At 47.5% G+C, this 18,920-nt stretch overlaps 1 protein-coding gene and 1 long non-coding RNA gene across 4 annotated transcripts; one reads left to right on the top strand and one right to left on the bottom strand.

Annotated features, from left to right (window-relative positions):
* Positions 1-615: 615 nt before the first annotated feature.
* On the bottom strand, positions 616-10,013 carry KCNG1 (potassium voltage-gated channel modifier subfamily G member 1). Of its 3 annotated transcripts, XM_048321886.1 has the most exons (5): positions 9,731-10,013; positions 8,438-8,503; positions 6,526-6,640; positions 4,467-5,271; positions 616-3,972 (listed from the first exon to the last, which is right to left on the bottom strand). In XM_048321886.1, exons 4-5 carry the CDS (start codon positions 5,223-5,225, stop codon positions 3,202-3,204), a joined length of 1,530 nt encoding a protein of 509 aa, XP_048177843.1. In that variant the 5' UTR covers positions 5,226-5,271; positions 6,526-6,640; positions 8,438-8,503; positions 9,731-10,013; the 3' UTR covers positions 616-3,201. The 3 variants fall into 3 exon arrangements, with proteins under 3 accessions (XP_048177843.1, XP_048177842.1, XP_048177844.1); XM_048321885.1 differs by lacking the exon at positions 8,438-8,503; XM_048321887.1 differs by lacking the exon at positions 8,438-8,503 and having other exon boundaries at positions 4,467-5,268.
* Positions 10,014-10,369: 356 nt separating this feature from the next.
* Positions 10,370-17,753, top strand: LOC125334753. Its single transcript, XR_007207214.1, has 2 exons — positions 10,370-14,393; positions 15,806-17,753. It is a non-coding gene; the product is annotated as an uncharacterized LOC125334753 (long non-coding RNA).
* Positions 17,754-18,920: the final 1,167 nt, after the last annotated feature.

Below are 18,920 nucleotides of genomic sequence, written 5' to 3'. Positions count from 1 at the left end.
CTGTCCCAATGAACTCTGATTGTGATTCTTGGGACAACATGCATGAAGGAAGTTTCCCTGTACAGTCTTGTACCTGGATTTTCCTGCAGGGGGATAATTTTCTTTGCTGGTGCTTTCTGGCACATCCTGGGCCTGCTCAGAGCCGAGCTGTGCCCCAGCCCCACTCCTGTGCCACCCTCCACCCCTCTGTTCCCGAAGGAGCACAGGGACATGCAAGGAGAGCCTATCACTTTATTAATGCAATGAATACAGCTCCTGCTGTGGGATTCCAGCTGGCCAGAGCACCGAGCACACGGGGCAGGAATGAGAGCAGTGCAAGCCCCTGCTGCCGCAGACATGCACCACGGTGGGGCAACTCACACAGCCCTTCTGGCTTCAGCAGAGCATCCCGTGCTGGGATTGGAACTTTGCTGGTGACTGCACATGCTGGTAAAAGGCCAAAAAGAAGCGACAGCCCTCAGCTGTGTCACAGGAAACAGCCAGCTTTTGAGTCAAGCCATGATTTTCATGAATTCGACTAAAAATCCAGACAGCAGGTTGTAAGGAGGCGTGGTCGCCTGAGACCCCAGCGTTCGCAGGAAAGCTGGAACACAGCAGGTGGGGCTCACACCAAAGTTGTGCTCTTAAGCCTCCGAGCTGGATTTATTTAGCACAAGGACTACAGTAATTATTCCCCCTGTCAAACATACCAGGGTGGTTACAGCCATTCAAACATGTCAAGATGGTTACAAGCATCTGCTGCCAAGTACAACACGACACAGGGTAGGTACATCCCCAGCAGCTTATCTGTCCCTGGCTTGGGCAGAACTTGCAACAGGCAAGATGCTTTCACAGTTTTCCTCAACCAATGCCCAACTCCAGGGTGATATTTTTAGTTTATTTTTATTGGACAAGGGCTTTAGAATCAAGCTCTAGTTGTGGGATAAAAAAATTAAGAGATACATGAAATAAATGAGCATTAATGTAAAGACAGTGAGAAAATGAATGGCCCTACAGCATTTATTAGCTAGCAGAACATGGAAATGAGCTTCGGTTTTATTTGGTAAGTCTTGATTTCTCCTTATATTCATGTACAGCTTCTTATTTATGGCTCAGCCTGTCAAACACATTCTTAGATAAGCAACTGTTGCTCACAGGACTAATCTAATTACCAGTTCTTTTTATAACGAATGCTGACACAAAGGTAGAAGATGTATAGCACTTGTGCTGGAGCCAATGCTCCAGATGATCAAACAGTTTTGAAATTTAAAAAAAATTGGGAGAAGAATTTTTTGTCACGATGTTCCTGTTTTTTGTCCAACTCTAATTAAAGATGAAGAACAAGAGTGAAAAGCTGGTTCATTTGCAGCTTTGGCACAGAATTGCCAAGAGTTTAGACTGGATATTTTAGCACTCTGCAGTAATGTTCCATAGGCACATTTCCCTACCACAGGCTGGAGAATGCTAGAGTCCTAATTATTTGTAAAGTGCATTTTTAAAACTTTTGGAATTTTCCTTCAGGAACAACCATATCAGAACAGCTTCAAGTTATATTTTAAAGACATTTGAACAGAAAATCAGCGTGTTGTGGGCTTGGCCAAACAGCACAGACCGAGAAACTGATTTTACTTTTTTTGGGAGGACAGTGTTGTGTCCTTGGCCTTAATTTAAGCCATTATGCATTCTGACATTTCTTGCAACCTGCTCCAGAAATGCCAATAAGAAATAGTGTTTCTGAAAATGAAGATAAAGAAGCATTGGTCAATGTGATGGGGGCTTCTAAATTCCCCAAGCTCTTAACTGCTGGTAAGTAATTTTACTAAAAGAGAGTGGAAAATAGGTGAAACTCTTTAAATGAGCTTTTCTTTACCTCTAAGCACACATGAAATCAAACAAGTGGATTTAATTATTTTTTAAGTTCTGGAGCTTTTCTCCTGAGCTTTTAGGCAAGTCAGGGTCATTCCCTCTGAAATAAACGGGGTTTTGTCCTTAGCCTGCACAGAAACCAGCGCCAAACCCGAGTGTCCCACTGACCCCTGTGCTGCCCCTGGCTTCAGCACAGAGCCTGGACCGAGGTGAAGAATACATGGTTGTGCTTTAGGATGTCCATTGCTTTTTCCCATCCTATTTCAAATCTTCCCCATTACCACCACGTGTGTAACGATGGCAGAGGTAAAGTTAATCCTGTCTTGAGTCCCTCCTGACTGAGGACAGTGAAGCACAAAGCTGTCAGTGCCCCCCCTCCATGACTCAAATCATGTTTTCTTTTTTCCTCACTGGCATCTTCCCACGGGCACAGATTTCCTGCTCCTGTCACAGAACCAAGAGCTCCATGGGAAGGGGTGGCCCCAGTTTGCCCAGCAGTGCTGGGGGTCCCTGGAAACTGCCCTCTCCCAGTTCCCTTTCAGAGCTGAGGGAAAGTGAAGCTGGGAACAGATGGTGGGGAAAGCTGGCATCTCCTCATGCATATTTCATTGGATTTGCAGCTAGTCACCTCTTGATAATAATATTAAGTGCTACAAAACTCCAAGGCTTTGTTCCCTGGGATGTTGCATTCGATGGCATCGGATCAATGCTGTAACGTCAATTAAATTTTGAAGCTGGTGAGCTCTGAGTATTTACATCTTTAGCAAGGTTATGCTATAAACAGCTCGATTCTTCTGTTCTGCTGTGTTTAGGGCTGACTTGCAAAGAAAGAGATGGTTCTGTGGTGAGTGACAAATCTTACTTGACGTTTTTTAAAAGCACAATGGGACAAACATCTCTGGTTACTTCCATTACGCTCTAAGGCATGTTACTGGGAGAGAATTTAGCCATTAATTCTGTTGTATTTACATTATTTATATACAAGAAGAACACAAAAAATGGCAGCCTGTTTAATGATTATGTACATTGTGATTCGGTTGGAAAAATGTGTATTACAAATGGCAAAACAGCCTGTCAAGTGCATAATTATATGTTGCTCTTTTTTTTGTTGTTGTTTCCAGGGAAGTTTCAATTCCTTAAATCCCACTGCATGATCTCAGTGAAAGTTCTGCCCTATACATTATATGGGGGGGAGGAAAGAACAGCATAGTAACAGACTTCTTAAACCACATCAGGTCCTGGTTAGAGCTCCTTTTCTTCTCTTTAATATGAGGATTACCTTTGTAAGATGCTTCCAGAGCAAATTAAAAGATGGAATCTGATACAATGACAGCAGGAGAAACAGTAACGTAAATTTCATTCATTGTCCCTAGTCTCGGAAGAGAGAGTGGTGAACAAAACCTCGCTGCCTTGTGACTCATTGCTCATCTGAGACTTGGCTTTCAGCAAGAACTGTGCTCTCCTATACATGATCCTCTCCTGTTCTTGCTTCAGCTCCAGGTAGGAGCGTGAGAACGTGTGGAAGATGGAGGTGACCGGGAAGGCCATGAGGAGGATGCCGCTCAGGATGCTGCTCAGGGCCACCACCTGCCCAGGGATGCTCCTGGGCACCATGTCCCCGTAGCCCACGGTGGTCATGGTGATGACAGCCCACCAGTAGCAGGCGGGGATGCTGGTGAACTCCTGCGAGTCGGCCATCTCGTTCTCGATGACGTAGAGCAGGGGCGCGAAGAGCGCGATGGCCACGCACAGGAAGAGCAGCAGCAGCCCGAACTCGCGGGTGCAGCGGCGCGCGGTCAGCCCCAGCGTCTGCAGCCCCAGCGAGTGCCGCGCCAGCCGCATCACGTACAGGATGCGCAGCGCCCGCAGGATCCGCAGCACCAGCCCCACCTTGTCCAGGTAGATGTTCCCCGAGCTCGGCTTCTTGGAGCCCTCGGAGCCCATGTCCACCAGCAGGGTGATGTAGTAGGGCAGGATGGCGATTATGTCTATCAGCGTCAAGGGCCTCCGCAAGAACGAGAACTTGCTCTTGGCCTGGATGAATCTGAGCAGGAACTCCAGGGAAAACCATGCCACACACACAGACTCCACAATGAAAATATTGTAGCACATCTGGGAACACTCACCCTGCAGGAAAGAGGAGGAGTTTGTAATCGGCACTGGATAATAACTATTTTAGTTGGTGCGGTGACAGGAGGAGAGGCTTCTGTGTTGGTTTTCTTAAACCCAAAATATTAAAGGAATTGAAGCTGTTGCTATGGGGAAACACGTTGGCAGTTTGGAACATGCTAAATGCAAAACTTAGAAAGGCACTGCTTATTCCACAGAAGATATTCCTCGGGAATTTCAGGCTTTCTAAATAGCAAATACAAAGTCTAACAAGGTAATATACAGGAGACTGCACGCTAACAGAATTTTCATTGGACATAGAACTGGATATGATTAATTCTCTTACAAGTAACTGATTTCAAATATTTTGTAAGATTTCAAATATTCTTCATGATATTTCCCCCCCCTCTAAAGACAGCTGCAAAATCCCCATTGAAATCAATAACCTCAGACCTTGTACTTGCTCTGCTCTTCCCAGCACATACCACTTGCCATCCTAAAAGCTAACTTACCTTTTCCTCCTCCTCCCTCAGGTCAGGCATGGTGCTGATGGATAAGTTCACTGCTGTAATAGTTACAAACAAAACAGACAAACACGCAAACACCTTTCCAGGAAGGCCAGACTGGGGCCTTTCCACCATGTCTTGCAACTTTTTCATGCACAAACCAATTTTTGTCTCCTCTACTGTTTCACCTGTTGTTTCATTTTCTAGGAGGTCATCCTCCCGTTCATTTATCTCTGTGAGCTCCTCCATTTTTTGCAGGTATCTCCTTTTACAACACCAGTCCAAGTTGTCTTCCTCAATGCCCCAGTAGAGCAGCTCCTCTTGGAAAGACAGCGCACACATCTCCCGCAAGAGCCGGAGTTTTCCAACCCGCAGGAAGGTCAGGATTGTCCTGAACGCCCCTGGGTTGCGGTCGAAGAAGAATTCATTGCACGTCACATCATAATCATCACAGATGTTCAGAATGTCGTCAAAATTAGTACAGAACTTGAGTTGTCCCAAACGTGTCAAGGGGAACTCATCGAGCGTGGTCCAGGGGAGCAAGTACTTGATGCCCCCCACGTTGATAATTATGTGATGCTTCCGGTCGTCGGGGTGGAAGCCTTTGAGGAGATCCTCCTGAGGGTGGATTAGCTTGGCTCTTTGGTAAAACACTCCCTTGAGGGTTTCAGATTCTGGAAAGAACGTGTGGTTGAAGGAAGCATCTGAAGTACAGCTCAGGGCACTATAGTCATAGTCGGAATTTTCTCCGGGCATAAGAGTCATCTTGGAAGACAACTTTGCATCCCTTCACTGCTTCTGCAAGTGTCTTCTGGAACAGAAAACAGACACAGGGGGTGAGGAAATGACAGGCTGTTTGCAGGTTTTGAGCAATTGTAGTGGTTGGAGCTCAAAAGCACTTGGGAAGAGCAATTGGAAAGAAAACAGCAGTGGCTGAGCGTGGTCAGAAGACCTTTCTGGGCGAGCTGGGTTTGTCCACCTGGGCAGCACTGACCCCATATCAAGGGCTGTGCCCGGTTCAGGAGCTCTGCTCAGCATATTTATCACACTGGGAGGCTCCTCCTGTCTCAGATACAGAGGTCTCAGTTCCCAGTGGATGGAGAGGGAAACCAGGCATAATTCCTCCATGTGGCAGGATGTTTTTGGTTCAGAGTGGAGGTATAAAAACGATGACAGTATCACATTGGGACACAGAATTCAAGTGTGTTTGGTAGGAAAGGAAATAGTATAATTTTTTTAAGTATTACACATAAAAATCTGGAGTATTTTAGTACCCATGAAGTACATAGAAAGAATCAGAAGTCGATTATGTTGTATTTCAGTAAACACACACTTCTAAAAACCAGTTAGTACAAGACTAATTTCCAAAAGGCCACCTGGAAACAATTTGGGGGAAAAAAGCTCTCTTGTATTGGTGATCACACAAACATTTGTATAGAGTTTATACACAATTAATGACATGGCAAGTCCCTTTTTATGGCCTCATTTACAAAAGGTTGCAAAGAAATACAGGATTTCCATGCAAACCTTGGAATGTTGTTTCAGTTATAACTGGCACCCTCTATGCAGTAATAGGGCTTTGTCCTTGCCGTAAGCTGAGCCAAGGTGCCTTTACCTCTGATTATAAGAACCCAAACATTTCTAGAGACAACTTGGAAAATCCTGTTCAAATTCTGCTCATGCAACACTGGCATAAAGTCCATGGAATGAAGAGAACAGAATTCAACTGGGTATAAAACACAGGAGCTGGAAATGTTCAAACTTCTGGCCTCCCAAATTCACTGCACTTCAAAGAGTCAGCCTGAAATCTGCTCCTCCATAGGAGGTTGTGCAGCACTGCTCCAAGACCTTCCCTGTGCACACTCAGCCTCAGCTTAGTGCACAGAGTCGCTGAGTTTCATTTGATAAGAGTATTTATTTATTAAGGAGACTGTACAATATAGAGACATTAAATATGCACCGGTATTTTGGCTTTCTAGCCTCAGCTTCACAGGAAAGGAATAAATATTCCAGTTGATTGGCTTCAGCAGCAGTAAGGTTTTGTTCCTCTCCTGGCTGCACTTACCTCCCTTTGGATGAGCACCCCAGGGATACACCCCCTGCTAGGGCCACTTGCTGAGCCACAGAACCCTCCTTTTCAGAAGCTGGGGTTTATAAACCACACCAGGAGTGGTACATACCTATTGGAGAAGAAAAACCAGTGAATACACAATGGCAAAGGACTCAAAGCACAGCTGCACATCAGTTTAAGAGCTCTCCTTGCTGCAAGGACACTTAAAATGCTCCAGTTAAAAACTCTCTCAGTTCTGCTCCTAAACTTCCCAGAGGGTTTAGGCTGAGCAGAGCAGCTCTGTGCACACTTACGAACAGGTGGCCCCCGGTCAGTTTTGGATGGAGTGCTATTTCCTGACTCCTCACTTGTACAGAACCACTGAACGGTTTGGGTTGGAAGGGACCTTAAAGCTCATCTTGTCCGGCCCCCTGCCATGGATAAGCAGAAGAAATGCCACTGGAGTGCAGGCTATAGGTTTGATATGGAGAGTAGGGCTGCCTGATGGGTGTTTATGCAGGGCTTCCTCTCTCAGACCAACTGCTGTTTTATTTTAGAATGCCTTTTCCCCTCTGCCTCAGCCATGTCTAAGGCAGGGCTGGTCCAAAGCGAATGAAGATTATGACTGATATAAGATATGGATAAGTGGGAGCTGTTAACCATTTTCCCTTCTGTAATACCAGATGATGTTGGTTAGCAACAATTTATCCTCTGAATCTCAGCCAGGAAAAATGAGGAGGCAGCTCGTCTCTGTCACTGGTTTGATCTCCCAGCACATCCACTGTTGACACAATGGGAAGAAATGGAGAGAGGGAAATGTAAATGTTCTGCGTGTGTCAGACACACGCTGTAACCCTGAGGCAGCAACTGTGAAAGAGCAGAGCAAAGAAAAAGGAATTTCTTTCTTCGCTGCCAGCTCCTCGACCTGTGTGAGACAATAAATTGGACAAATGAATCCCATGTGTGACACACTGAGAGGCTGCACTTAAGAAAAGGTTGCTCCTTGGTTTGCCGTAACCAGAGCTGGCAAGCCTACAAATCCCACGTAGGATCTGATGCTCCACATGGGTTATTTTCATGTTCTTTGCCTCAGATACACGCAGCATCATATCTACAGGAGAAGAGTAGGAGGAAATAAAGGACAATAATAAACGTGGCCTGACTTGAAGGAACGGAGAAAGGAGAAAAATAAACCAGTGCATTTCTCTGTGTGTTTCTTGTTTTCCTTCTGAGGGTGCCTCGACACGATGGTCAGTATTGCTTTAGGAGAGAGATCTAATTAATGGAAGGACTTTCTGCTATTGAGCTTAAAGCCCAAACAAACTGCTTTGTTCCTCCATTGCAGCCTGATGACACTGGGGACAGCTGATAAGAAATGCCTTCAGGAGTAAAGACATCACACTGGAATATAAGGTCAGACAAACACATTAGCCTACAGCCCCAATCTTCCCAGCAATTAAACAAGATGAACTTTAAGGATCTGCTGTAAGAGTAAAATCCTCTGCTCTGCTCTGGCTAAGTCAGGCCCAAAGGTAAAAGCCCTCCTGGTCTGAGGGCTGAGCAGCATTCTGCCCTTGGAATGTTTGGGACTTACTGAAGCCCAGTTCAGCTTCCTGGCTCCCCTGCTGACAACGCGCTGTCCTCTCGGGCAAATTGCTTCTCTCTGAGCATTGCTGCTCTCATGTTTGTAAACTTACTGGGGCAGGAACTGTCTCTTCCTGCATTATCCACCCTGGGAATGGCTCTGGCTTTTAGAACCTGCAGTAACACAAAGTAACTGGCCTACAGCAAGGGCTCTGGGCAACTCTAAGGGGTGGGTTGTGCATAGGAAGTAAGAGAGAACATACTTTCAAAAATCTGTCCTGCACAAGATGATGCCCATTATGTCTGGTGAAGAAATCAAATTAGAAATCTGTACTGCACTCACTTTAAGCCAAAATTCGGGAAGGATGCCAGACTCCAAGGCAATGGGAAAAGAATTATTAAAGGTGCCCTTTTGAGGGAAAGAAACAGAACTCATGAGAAACATGCTAAAATTCCACTGCAAGTGTCATTTCCCCCCCTCAGTGTCCTCTGCAGTATTTTGAATTCTGCAGTGCATCTCTGATGTAATCAGAGCTCCTGCAAAGAGTCCTGCTCCATGGTGCAGACAATTCAAAGTTGTGCCTGGATGATAACAAGCCTGCAAAGAAGATGCAGAACTCCCCCCTAGACTCTCCTATCAATTCCAGTGCCTGCAACTCATCTCTGTTGCTTTTTACCACTTGTAAATTAAGTTTAAAAAAACCATTAAAAAAAAGTTTCAGATTTCAGTGCAGATTGAATATGAATATAGTGATTTTTTGGAAAGAATTCTATAAGGAACAATTTAGCGATCCCCCCTCCTTCAGTCTTTCCTTAGTTAAGCAGGCAGCATTTCCAAGCAGTGCCACATTCAGCTCTCTCCTGGCACAGGATTTCTGTGCTGTACCTCACTGCCAGGTACCTCCTGACACTCTTCAAGCCATACTCCTGCAGCTCTTTACAGCCTAAGAACAGATCTCAAACTTCAACTCTGCTTGCAAAAGTGCACTTCCAGGCACATCAGAGTAAAACTTAGAAAGGTCAATGTATAACATAAAATAAAACTCTCCTGAAAAGCAGATAAGCTGAAAAAATACGCTCTATCTCTATCTTACTCTCCTTGAGCTGGACAGATGTGGCATCTCGTGACAACCTACAAACAGAATTATGTCAAATATGTTACTCACTGTTTGGTTTTATAAAGCTGAGCCTTATTCTACTGATAATAATCAGAAGTGAAATAACTTTGCAGATAACTTATATCCCCAGGAGAATGTTCTGAAATACATTAGGATTAATAACTGCAGTTACTCTCCTGCTGTGAAACAAATTTATGTCAACAAATTTTAGCAAGTCACATTCATAGCAATCTCTTAAACATAATTTTAAAAAGTAAAGGATTTGACATTTATTTATATAGATAAATATTTTGCTGCCAAAATGAAGATATGTAGTCATGGAAGAGTTCTTTCATGCTTTTCCTGTTCTCACCCCCTCCCCAAGTCTTTTCCAATGAAGAAAACAACTGCCAGAAAGACATTGCCTATCAAGAACAGTTCACTTGATGTGTCTGTCAGTCACCAACGAGCAGAAGTCAATAAATACACCAATATAAAAGACATCCCTTAATTATTTAAAAATGAAAGCTAAAAAGGACCTTCAGATTAGGCAAGGCGGAAGAAATTGGAAACACGAGCCTCCATCCTGCGCTGTGCAGCCACAGGACGCGGGGAGCGGCAGAGCCGGCCAGGGGAAGCCCGAGCAGCACGAAGCGAGCCCGATGGATGAGCCTCGAGCGCCGTCAGCCTCCTCCGCGGCGGGGCCGGGGCAGGGCAGGAACGAGCCGAGCGGTCCCGGGCAGCAGCCGAGCCCCTCCCGCTGCTGGCGGCGCGGCCAGCCCGGCTCCGGCAGGGAATGACGGCCGCTCCCTCTCTTCCATCCCTGCGGAGGGACAGAACCTGTTGCTGCAGCCGCGCGGGCCCGTCCGCCCCGCCCGCTCCGGGGGCTCCGGGGGCTCCGCGGCTCCGGGCACCCCCGGCCGGGCGCTGCCCCCGGCGCGCAGCGCTGCCCGCGGCTGCCCCGCGGCTGCCCCGGAGCCGGGAAAGTTGCCCGAACTTGCCTGCAAGTTGCCCGCGGCGCCGGCAGCGGGCAGCGAGCGCGGAGCCCCGCGGGTCGGGCGGCACCGGGCGCGCTACCGCGCTGCGCCTCCGCCGCGCCGAGCGCCGGGACCGGCGGCGGGGGCGGGACGGGCGCGCTCCGGCGGAGCCCCGACCCCGCGCATGGTGCGGCACCGGCAGCGGCACCGGCAGCAGCGCCCCGGGCCGCGCTGCCCGGCACCGGCCGCGCCGGGACGAGGAGCAGGAGGAGGAGGAGGAGCTCCCGGAGCCGAGGAGGAGCAGAGCTGGGGCCGGGGGGGCCGCCCGCCAGCCCTGCCCCGCGCCGGGAGCGCCGGCTGCGCACAGGTGGCATCCCGGGCTGCCGCCGTCCGCGGGGAATTCCTGCTGCTCTGCGAATCTGGGCTCTTTGGTTGGAGAAGAGGGATTGCAAGTGTCCATTAAAGCATAAATCCCACCCCGGCTCTGTTCCCGATCTACGCAGAGGCTCCAGGAGAGCTAAGCCCGTGCTCTGTTCCCGGGCACCCCTGCAGCGCACGGCAGCCTTTAGCACACTGGTTTATTATCACAGCTTTGGAGAATATTGCCGAGCTCTACTTCTTAATGAAATTTGTTTGACATCTGGGTGGAAGTTACTCTGTGTGGATGTAATCTCCGTTTTAAAGCAGTGAATTAAATCTCGGTGCCAGGGTTCGGGAGTCACCAGCAGCTCAAGCTCTGTTACAGACTCTTGAGTGAACGCTCCCATCCCGTGTGCTGTTGCCCCCCGTGGGTGCAGAGATCATGATGCTTCTGGGCTCTGATTTCCCTTCCCTGCCGAGGCACTGCTCTTGGAGGGAATTTCCTGCAGGTGATGTCCCGCACCTCCGCGCGGGAGGGGGACAGTCACCTCAAAGGGACAGGGGCTGTGGGCATTGTGCACTACACCCGGAGCACTGCGGGGTCTCATTTCAAGCAAAGTCCTTTGTTGCTATGGTAATACAAATGAAAAATCTATACTATGGTAATTTTAGCAAAAACACCTCTTTTTTCCCCTAAACTAAATCGGACTGTGGTTCAGGATTGTGTGGGCACACAGAAATAGTCGTGCTGATATCCCTCAGCCGGAGCTGTTGAACAGCAGTTGTGTAGAGGGCTGTCAGCGACTGGGGCTGTCAGCTTGGGCTGCTTTTCCCTGATACTGCATAGGATTTTTATTTGGCTTTGGAAAGGTTTCTTAGCAGGCGCTCAGCCTTTGTGTGTAGCAGGGAGGTGATTGGTTTTACTGACCACAGTGACAGCTACGAGAGTTTTGTGCAGTAGTCTGTAATAATCTTGCTAATGAAAGCCTGTATTTTAAAAGTCTTTGCTGTCAAAGAGGAAGGGCATATTAAGTAGGGTCTCCCAGGGATTAATGGGAACAGTTTTGGTGAGTGTTTGCTGTAATAACTTGGGTGACAGAATGGAGAGCATTTTTATAACATTTGCAGTGATTCCAGCACGGAGTGCACAGCTGAGATTTCAAATGACCCTGAGATACTGCAGAGCCAGTCTGAACTCAACACATTGGAGCTCTAGGAGAAAAAATGATGTCGTGTGCCACAAAGGAGGAATATCACACGTCAAATGAGCACTGTGAGGCACAACCAGTGCAGAGGAGACTCTGGGGACTGTAGTGCTCGCAGCCTGGGCAGTGCTGCAGAGCAGCCGCGCTGCTCCCAGCGCTCAGAGCAGGAGGAGCGGCTGGGAGACATCAGAGGGCGTCATTTGTGTTCCACTCAGCGCTAGGCAGGCTCGGCTGGAGCACTGTCCGGGCTCAGGCATTGCACTCACCCTTACAGAAAGATGCAGGCAAACCACAGAGGAGAAGAGCAACCACGACTGTAAGAGGCTTAGAAATGTGAGCTGTGTGGAAGGGTGGAATTCATTCTTTGAGCTGGAAAAGAAAACACAATGTAAGGGCTCAGCAGCTGTCTTCAAATGTATAAACACATTTGTAAAGGTGACAGTAAACACTTGTCCTGTGACCGCAAATGATGGGACAAAAAGCAATTTACTGAAGAGCAATTAGGGAGATTACTTTAGATATCAGGAAAAAAAACAAACAAACCAGACAAAACTATTACCCTGCGAGTAGCTGGAACCTCAGGAGGTTGTAAATCTGTTCAGCGGAGATTTAAAGAAAAGATTGGCTAAAGAGCTCTCAGGACTGGCTGTAACATTTGTGCCTGGGGCAGGGGAGACTTCCAGCAACCTTCACTTGCCAGCCCGTATTTCTGTGAGTTCTGGTTGCCCGTCGAGTTACAGTGATCCTTTTAGGAGGAGGCACAAAAGGACAGCTCATTACCACCCCATATGATTAATGCAGAGTTTTTCTACTATTTAATAAATCGTCCCTGGCTGTGCTGTTTGGATCAGGATCCCATTTCCATCTGGAGACGGACAGGAGTGGAACTCTCCATTGCAAGTAAGCAGTTTTCAAGTCCAGTTTTGGGCAATAATGACTGAAAATGGTTATTACTCATGGTCAGTGTTAATATGAATGTCCAGCAACTTGCTTGATACCCACTGTAGGACTCACCCTCTCACTTGGACTCTGGCCTGGCAGGTTCAGGTGAGGTCAAGGACTTTGTGGACATCACTGTGAGGAGTTGGTGTGAGACTGGCCAGTGTTAAATCTGGTCTGGCAAATGGAGGTCTTCCCTCTTCAGGCCTGTCTCTCCTCCATCCTTCACGAGCACAGAATTCCTGTGGGAACCAGAGGTGATCCTGCCCCTGAGGGTGACCGGGAGTGCCCCAGCAGTTTTTCTGCAGTGATCAGCTGTGCATGGAGGACTGGACGACGATTCCCAGAGTCAATTAACTACTTTGTGCTCCTGGAGGAACTAGCAGTGCTGCAGAGAAAAATTTCAATCCCACTTTCATTACTTTTACAGCCTGTGGCTACTTTTCCTTCTGTTCCTTTGATTGTTGACATTGAAATCCTGTTCTATCAGTTTCCCTGGTTTTTGAAGATAATTCCAGAATCATTCTGCACTCAGGAGCAGTGCTGCCAGGAAAACAAGGTATTTCAACCTCACAGCACCTTTTACCTCTCACCTCCCAAACAAATCAGGAGGAGAGGATCCTTTGTTCTAAAGTACTGCATTCCTTTTGGGGCACTCAGGGCAGGGAAAACATCCCCAGGCTGGAGTGTGTTCAACGCAGGGCCACAAGGATGGCCAGTGCATGGAGTACCTGCTCTGCTGAGACAAGGGGCACTGGACTTGTGCAGCCTGGAGAAGAGCTGCCTTTGGGGACTCCTGATGGCTTCCAGTGTCAACAAAAAGCTTATCAGAGAGATAGCAGGCTTTCAAAAGCCCATTGGATTGAGCCTGAGCAGCCAAGTCTGCTCTCCCAACTCACCCTGCCCTGTGCAGGAGGCTGGACTAGAGAGCTCCTGAGGGCTGTGCCAGCCTGGACTATCTGGGATGGATTTTTGTTTGCAATGTTGCTGCCATCCTCAGCTCCCCCTGAGATTAAGGAGACTGCATTCAGCTCTGGCTCCTCAGGGTGAGCAGATTTCCTGCAAGTGGACCCAGTTCTCCTGTCACTGCACGGTGATACCTTTTTTTTTGCTGATTTATGGCCTATGCAGGCATTTTTTTTTTGCTTGCTTCTCTTGTCTTTTCTCATGAACAGCTCCATGACTCTTAGTGCAGTGCGTCTAGAGTGCACCTTCCCATGGATAAAGCTTCCAAACCTGTCCCTGAGTTTTATTGCAAACAACCTGCTTAAACCAGCAATTTATCATTTGCTGGAGCTCAGAGCTGCTTGGATCCAAGGTATTGTGATACAGGGTTGCAATAGCAGGGGACTGCACTCAGCAAGCCACATTTCCATGCTCCTCTCATCTTGCATTCCTCCTTCCACTGGAATCAGCCTTCAGCATGCCTACAAACCCCGATCCACAGGAGCTCTGCAAGCCCTGCTTTGGGAGCTGTCCCTGCCAGCCACACCGCTGTGCTCTGGCACTGCAGCACTGCTCCTCTCTCCTGCAGTGCCCAGGGAAGGGAGAGCTCTGCCAGCCACGAGGAGTTGACCAAAAGCCTCAGAATTGCTGTTCCAAGTGTGTCTCAAAGCTCTCAGAGCAGCTCCCCTCGAGCACACGGGGCAGGTACTGGTGTGTTTGGGTTTGGTGCCTTTTTCCAAGGAATGCTAAAGATTTCCTCACCTGCCCTGCTTGAGGTAAACATGAATTTCATCCCCTAATTGTCCTTTTATTGCCAGCTGAGGTGCATTTGAACAAACGTGGTTGCCCAGCACGAATAAACTGTGTCTGTCTCAGTGGGTGAGCCAGGGCCCCATTCACTGTCCAGGGCATTCTACAGAATCCTGGCACTGATGCTCACGTCAGGATCCCACCTGCAACCACCTGGGTTAGGTCACAGGTCTGCAGCAGAGAGGGAATTAAATTTAGATATCTTACTCTCACCTTTAATCATTAAACAACTCCTCGGGCATTTGTATTTGGGGAAGAGCTTTCCTTTAGCTTTATTCCTTGTACAGTGATCTGGGAGTTTTGTGTTTGTGCACGGGCAGCACCAGGCTCTTCTCCCGTTCTGCTTCTGTTTGCCCTTGCTGCAAATCATCCAGGAGAGCTCCTGACGAGCTCCTGCACGTCTGTGTCGTGCTAGTGGCATTGGAGGAGCGAGGAGTAACACATCCCTCCTCCATCTGCAGCTCTGGGGATGTTGTGTTTGTGTTTGCAAGGTGCCCAATGTGACTAAAATTAATTTACAAACCCTTGAGATTTTACTCCAGTGCCTCGTGCTGCCAACCTCCCCCATATTCCCTCTGCAGAGCCACGGAGAAGTGTTCTGGATCCTCTCCTGGCTGGATGGTGTGTGCTGGCACCTGGGGGCTGCTGGAAAGTGTCTGAGCAGGAGAGGCTGGTGGATGTGACACCAGAATCAACATAAACTCTTACTCTGCAAAGAAACTGGGAAATGAACAGGAAATGAGCTGGAAAACAGAAAGAAGTCAGGTGTACAAATGGGCAGAAAACTCTGTAATTTGAAAAAGTAGAGAGGTGTGGATGTGCTCAAGCAGCCTCACGGGGGTTTGGTTTGAGCTGTGGAGCTTTCCCTCCTCAGTGATATCTCAAGTGCTTGGCTGTGCAGCCTCTGCTCCAATTCAGACTTCATCCAGCCTTGGAAAACCCTGGGACTGCGTGAGTGAGGAGAGGAACCTGCATGCATATATTTTGTGTGCTTAGCATAACTCCTGCCTAATCTGAACGTGTGATTAACTCCCTGGCAAAGGATAAACAGGAGAATTCCTGCCTGCAGGTGACTCTTGTCACTTTGGATTCCTTTGCAGCTGAGGAATGCAGTTGTAACTGTGGCACATAACCAGGAACAAGCTTTAAAAATGTTTGTGTTCCAATGTGTTTGGTAAAATGCAGAACTTCAAGTGTGTTTAAAGAACTAATTCATATCATGTACCAACAAGAGCAGTGGAAAGTGTTTACAGGAGAGGGAGGTTCTTGGGCTGAAATGAGTTTCGGGGAACTGCTGTATTGAAACTATCAGCAACAGGGGTTTATTTATCATGGCTCTGGCAGGCTTTCAAAAACATATTACTGTGTTTTCTTTCAGATTACTGAATTGAAAGAGCCTTGCAAGGATCTGAGAAATGCCTTCCCAAGCATGTGCTTAAGCAGCAGCATTGTTCAGCTTTATGAGTGAGAATGGATAATGCTCCTAAATACTTCATTACTGCGTCTGCCTCGGGTCAGAACCTGAACAGAACCTGTGCTCTTAAACACTTCAAGGGCAAGAGGGTCCTAAATTCCAAACTAAATTTACTGGTTCCCTGATGATAGATCACTCAAACTGTCAAATGTCACCAGGCACACAATTTTCAGTAATTTATTTCTGTTCAAAAATATAGGTAAGAAGAGACCAACTCCCATTACATCACTTTTTCTAGCTCAGTCAATTTTTAATACTGGTGATACATCTAGTGGATAGGAAATAATTATCTAAGTCATAATACACTAGATTCATACAAAGAGGTATTTTGTGTTGCAGCTTTTAAAATGATTTTGACAATATAAAGGAAAAAATGTATTAGGCAAAAACCATCATGCATGACTCCTGTAACTGCTGTTACTAAAAGCTGGGGGGGATACAATAGAATTGAAACAATTTAAATCTCAGTATTTCTGCAAATAAGGCAGTAGATGGGACGTTGGTAGATGGGGCAGAGAGATCTGAGTTCCTCTGGACACCGGTGAAATTCCTGCTCAGCCTGGGCTGATTTTCCCTCTCTAGTTTGTTGTGCCTGCAAGCAGAACATTTTCAGGAGCAAAATGTGCACATGCTCACTGCTGGAAAGCTTCTCTTTGGAAAGGGAATCATCTGGAGAGTAACTGGTGAAATGGGCCCTGGGAGAGCTCTCAGGCTGGGTGGGAGGTGTGGATAATTCAGTGTGGAGCAGAGTCCTCACTGTAATTACAGCCCCGCATCCCAGGGAGCGGCGCTGGGGCCACTGGCACAGGAATTTCCCGTCTCTGTGCCCGGGGTGGAGCTATGCACAGCAAACACGGAGCTCCCAGCCTCTCCAGGGTTTGTGGCAGGCAGGTGAGCACAGGGAATTCCTGCTGCCCCTCTGTGCTGCTGTTCCCATGGAACCGTGCCTGGCAGCCCCGTCTGTGCCATGCTGGGTGAGGGGTTTGGGGTGGGGAAGGGCAGTCCCAGTGCAGGGATGGAGATTTTGACCATCCACCACCATTGCCTCCCGGGGCTCACTGCAATTCCACATCTTTATACGAGAGCGTGGAGTGACAGGAGCGGGGAATGGCTCCACTCTGGCTTAGATGGAATATTGGGAAGGAATTGTTCCCAGGGAGGGTGGGCAGGCCCTGGCACAGGGTGCCCAGAGAAGCTGTGGCTGCCCCTGGATCCCTGGGGCTGTTCAAGGACAGGTTGGATGCCTGGGACAGTGGAAGGGGTCCCTGCCAGGGAGGTGGACTGGGATGAGGTTTAAGGCCCTTCCCACCCAGGCCGTTCTGTGATTCCACGATCTCTAATGAGATTTTCCCTTTAACTTGGACCAGACCGAAAGTTCTGTTCTCTGAGAGCAAAGGCATTTCCCTGAGGAGCCTCCCAGAGTGGTTCTGCACCCCATGGCCAGAACGAGCTGCAGTGGGAGGCAGAGGGGAGCTCAGCCTGCTCGGACCCTGCCAGACCCCGCGGGCTCTCAGGGGACTCGCGGGCACCAGTGCCCCTTGGCTTTGCTGAGGGGACTTCCTTGGACTTTCCTGCTGATTTCTTCAATTCTTTCTTTGTGGAAGAGGTGTGGCTCTGTAAAACTCCCACACCCATGAACCTGTAACGTATTCATCTCAGATAAAACCTGGGAGTGAAAATAATAAAGGAACTCATTAGTTTTTAGCTGTATGTAGCTCTGAAAGAAATGCTTTTGATCCTGCTTCTAAAACTTCCCTGTGGGTTACTCTATTTCTTTGGAAAGTATATAGCCCCATAACACTGTTTCCTTTCTAAAATAATAAATAAATCTTCCATGTGGCTGAATGGTGAACCTGAACATCTATTTTGCTAAATCCAGACTATTAATTTAATCTCATTATGATTCAATGACTGCTAAAACTATTAACAGTTAATAAAAGAAAAAGCAGTAGAGGCCAGGTAAAATATCTCATGGAGAGATTTAGCTTTCCTAGTACATGATAAAATCAATATAAATAAATTCAAAGTTAAACCAATGTGTGATTCTTATAATTCAGAAATGGAACCCCATATACAAGAAGCAAGACTTGCATAATGCAGTTATTATACCTAATTACTGTTCAGCTGTATGACTTGCTTACAGCAAAATTACCACAAAATGTGGACCAGCTTTCTGCTTAATAAGATTCTTTTCCTTCTTATTAAGTTTATGAAATACTGCTCTGAGAAAAATTCTTGTAGAAATCATAAGAATAAGATCAGGTTGCTCACTGGCAGTTTGCTGTGGGTTAGTCATTCACATTCACTGAACTTTCGAAGCTCATGGATTTATCTAGAAATGAATAGTATTTTTTGGCATTTCCTGTTTGATTGGGCCCTCCTAGCAGCAGGCTGCAGCTGCAACCCTTTGGAATTCGGGCATGGCAACTTCTTGCTTGTTTTGCCCATTGAAATTCCTGTCAGAACTGCTTTGGAGTCAGGGAGAACTGGTGTGGGGTCCCAGCTCCATCCTGGGCAAGGGCTCAGGCAGCCTCTGAGGCTCCTTTGTACCTCTGTCGGTCTCGAGGCATCTGGAGCTTTTGCTCCTCTGTTGGCACAGTGTGGACAGAAGGCAAGTTCACAGATGAGCACAGTTCTCTCTTACTTGGTGTCTTTTTTGGCTCAGATTTTGAGCAAATTGTGGTTTAATTAGCACTGAGAATTTTGTTTGTCCTCATGCAGCGAGGATGGGCTCTGCTGCTGTGGCTCCTGGAGGCTGCCACAAAACAAATAAGAGTAATTTTCCAGCATGAGCCCAATAAATCTGTGCTTTTTGCCACTTCTGTGTTTAATCTGGCAAAGGAGGGCAGCTGGGAGGGTGCACTGAACAACTGAGTTCTCTCTTGGATCTTGTGGCTGTTGGGAATTGAAGAACAATGTTAGCATTTGTTGTTTCTCTCAGAGAAACCAGCACTGTCTTGACAAATGTGTTGAAATAACTCACAAATGGATGGTTCCTCTGCAGGAACAAATACACTCT

Source organism: Corvus hawaiiensis, chromosome 17 (assembly GCF_020740725.1).
Source record: "Corvus hawaiiensis isolate bCorHaw1 chromosome 17, bCorHaw1.pri.cur, whole genome shotgun sequence".
NCBI lineage: Eukaryota > Metazoa > Chordata > Aves > Passeriformes > Corvidae > Corvus > Corvus hawaiiensis.
This window is presented reverse-complemented; position numbering and strand designations above follow the sequence as displayed.

What these genes read in the sequence shown, in the direction of transcription:
- KCNG1 (XM_048321886.1), bottom strand. Translation starts at nt 5,225, where the DNA reads ATGACTCTTATGCCCGGAGAAAATTCCGACTATGACTATAGTGCCCTG. An exon ending in TGAGGGAGGAGGAGGAAAAG is followed by an intron (nt 3,973 to 4,466) that starts GTAAGTTAGCTT and finishes TCTTTCCTGCAG; the next exon opens with GGTGAGTGTTCCCAGATGTG.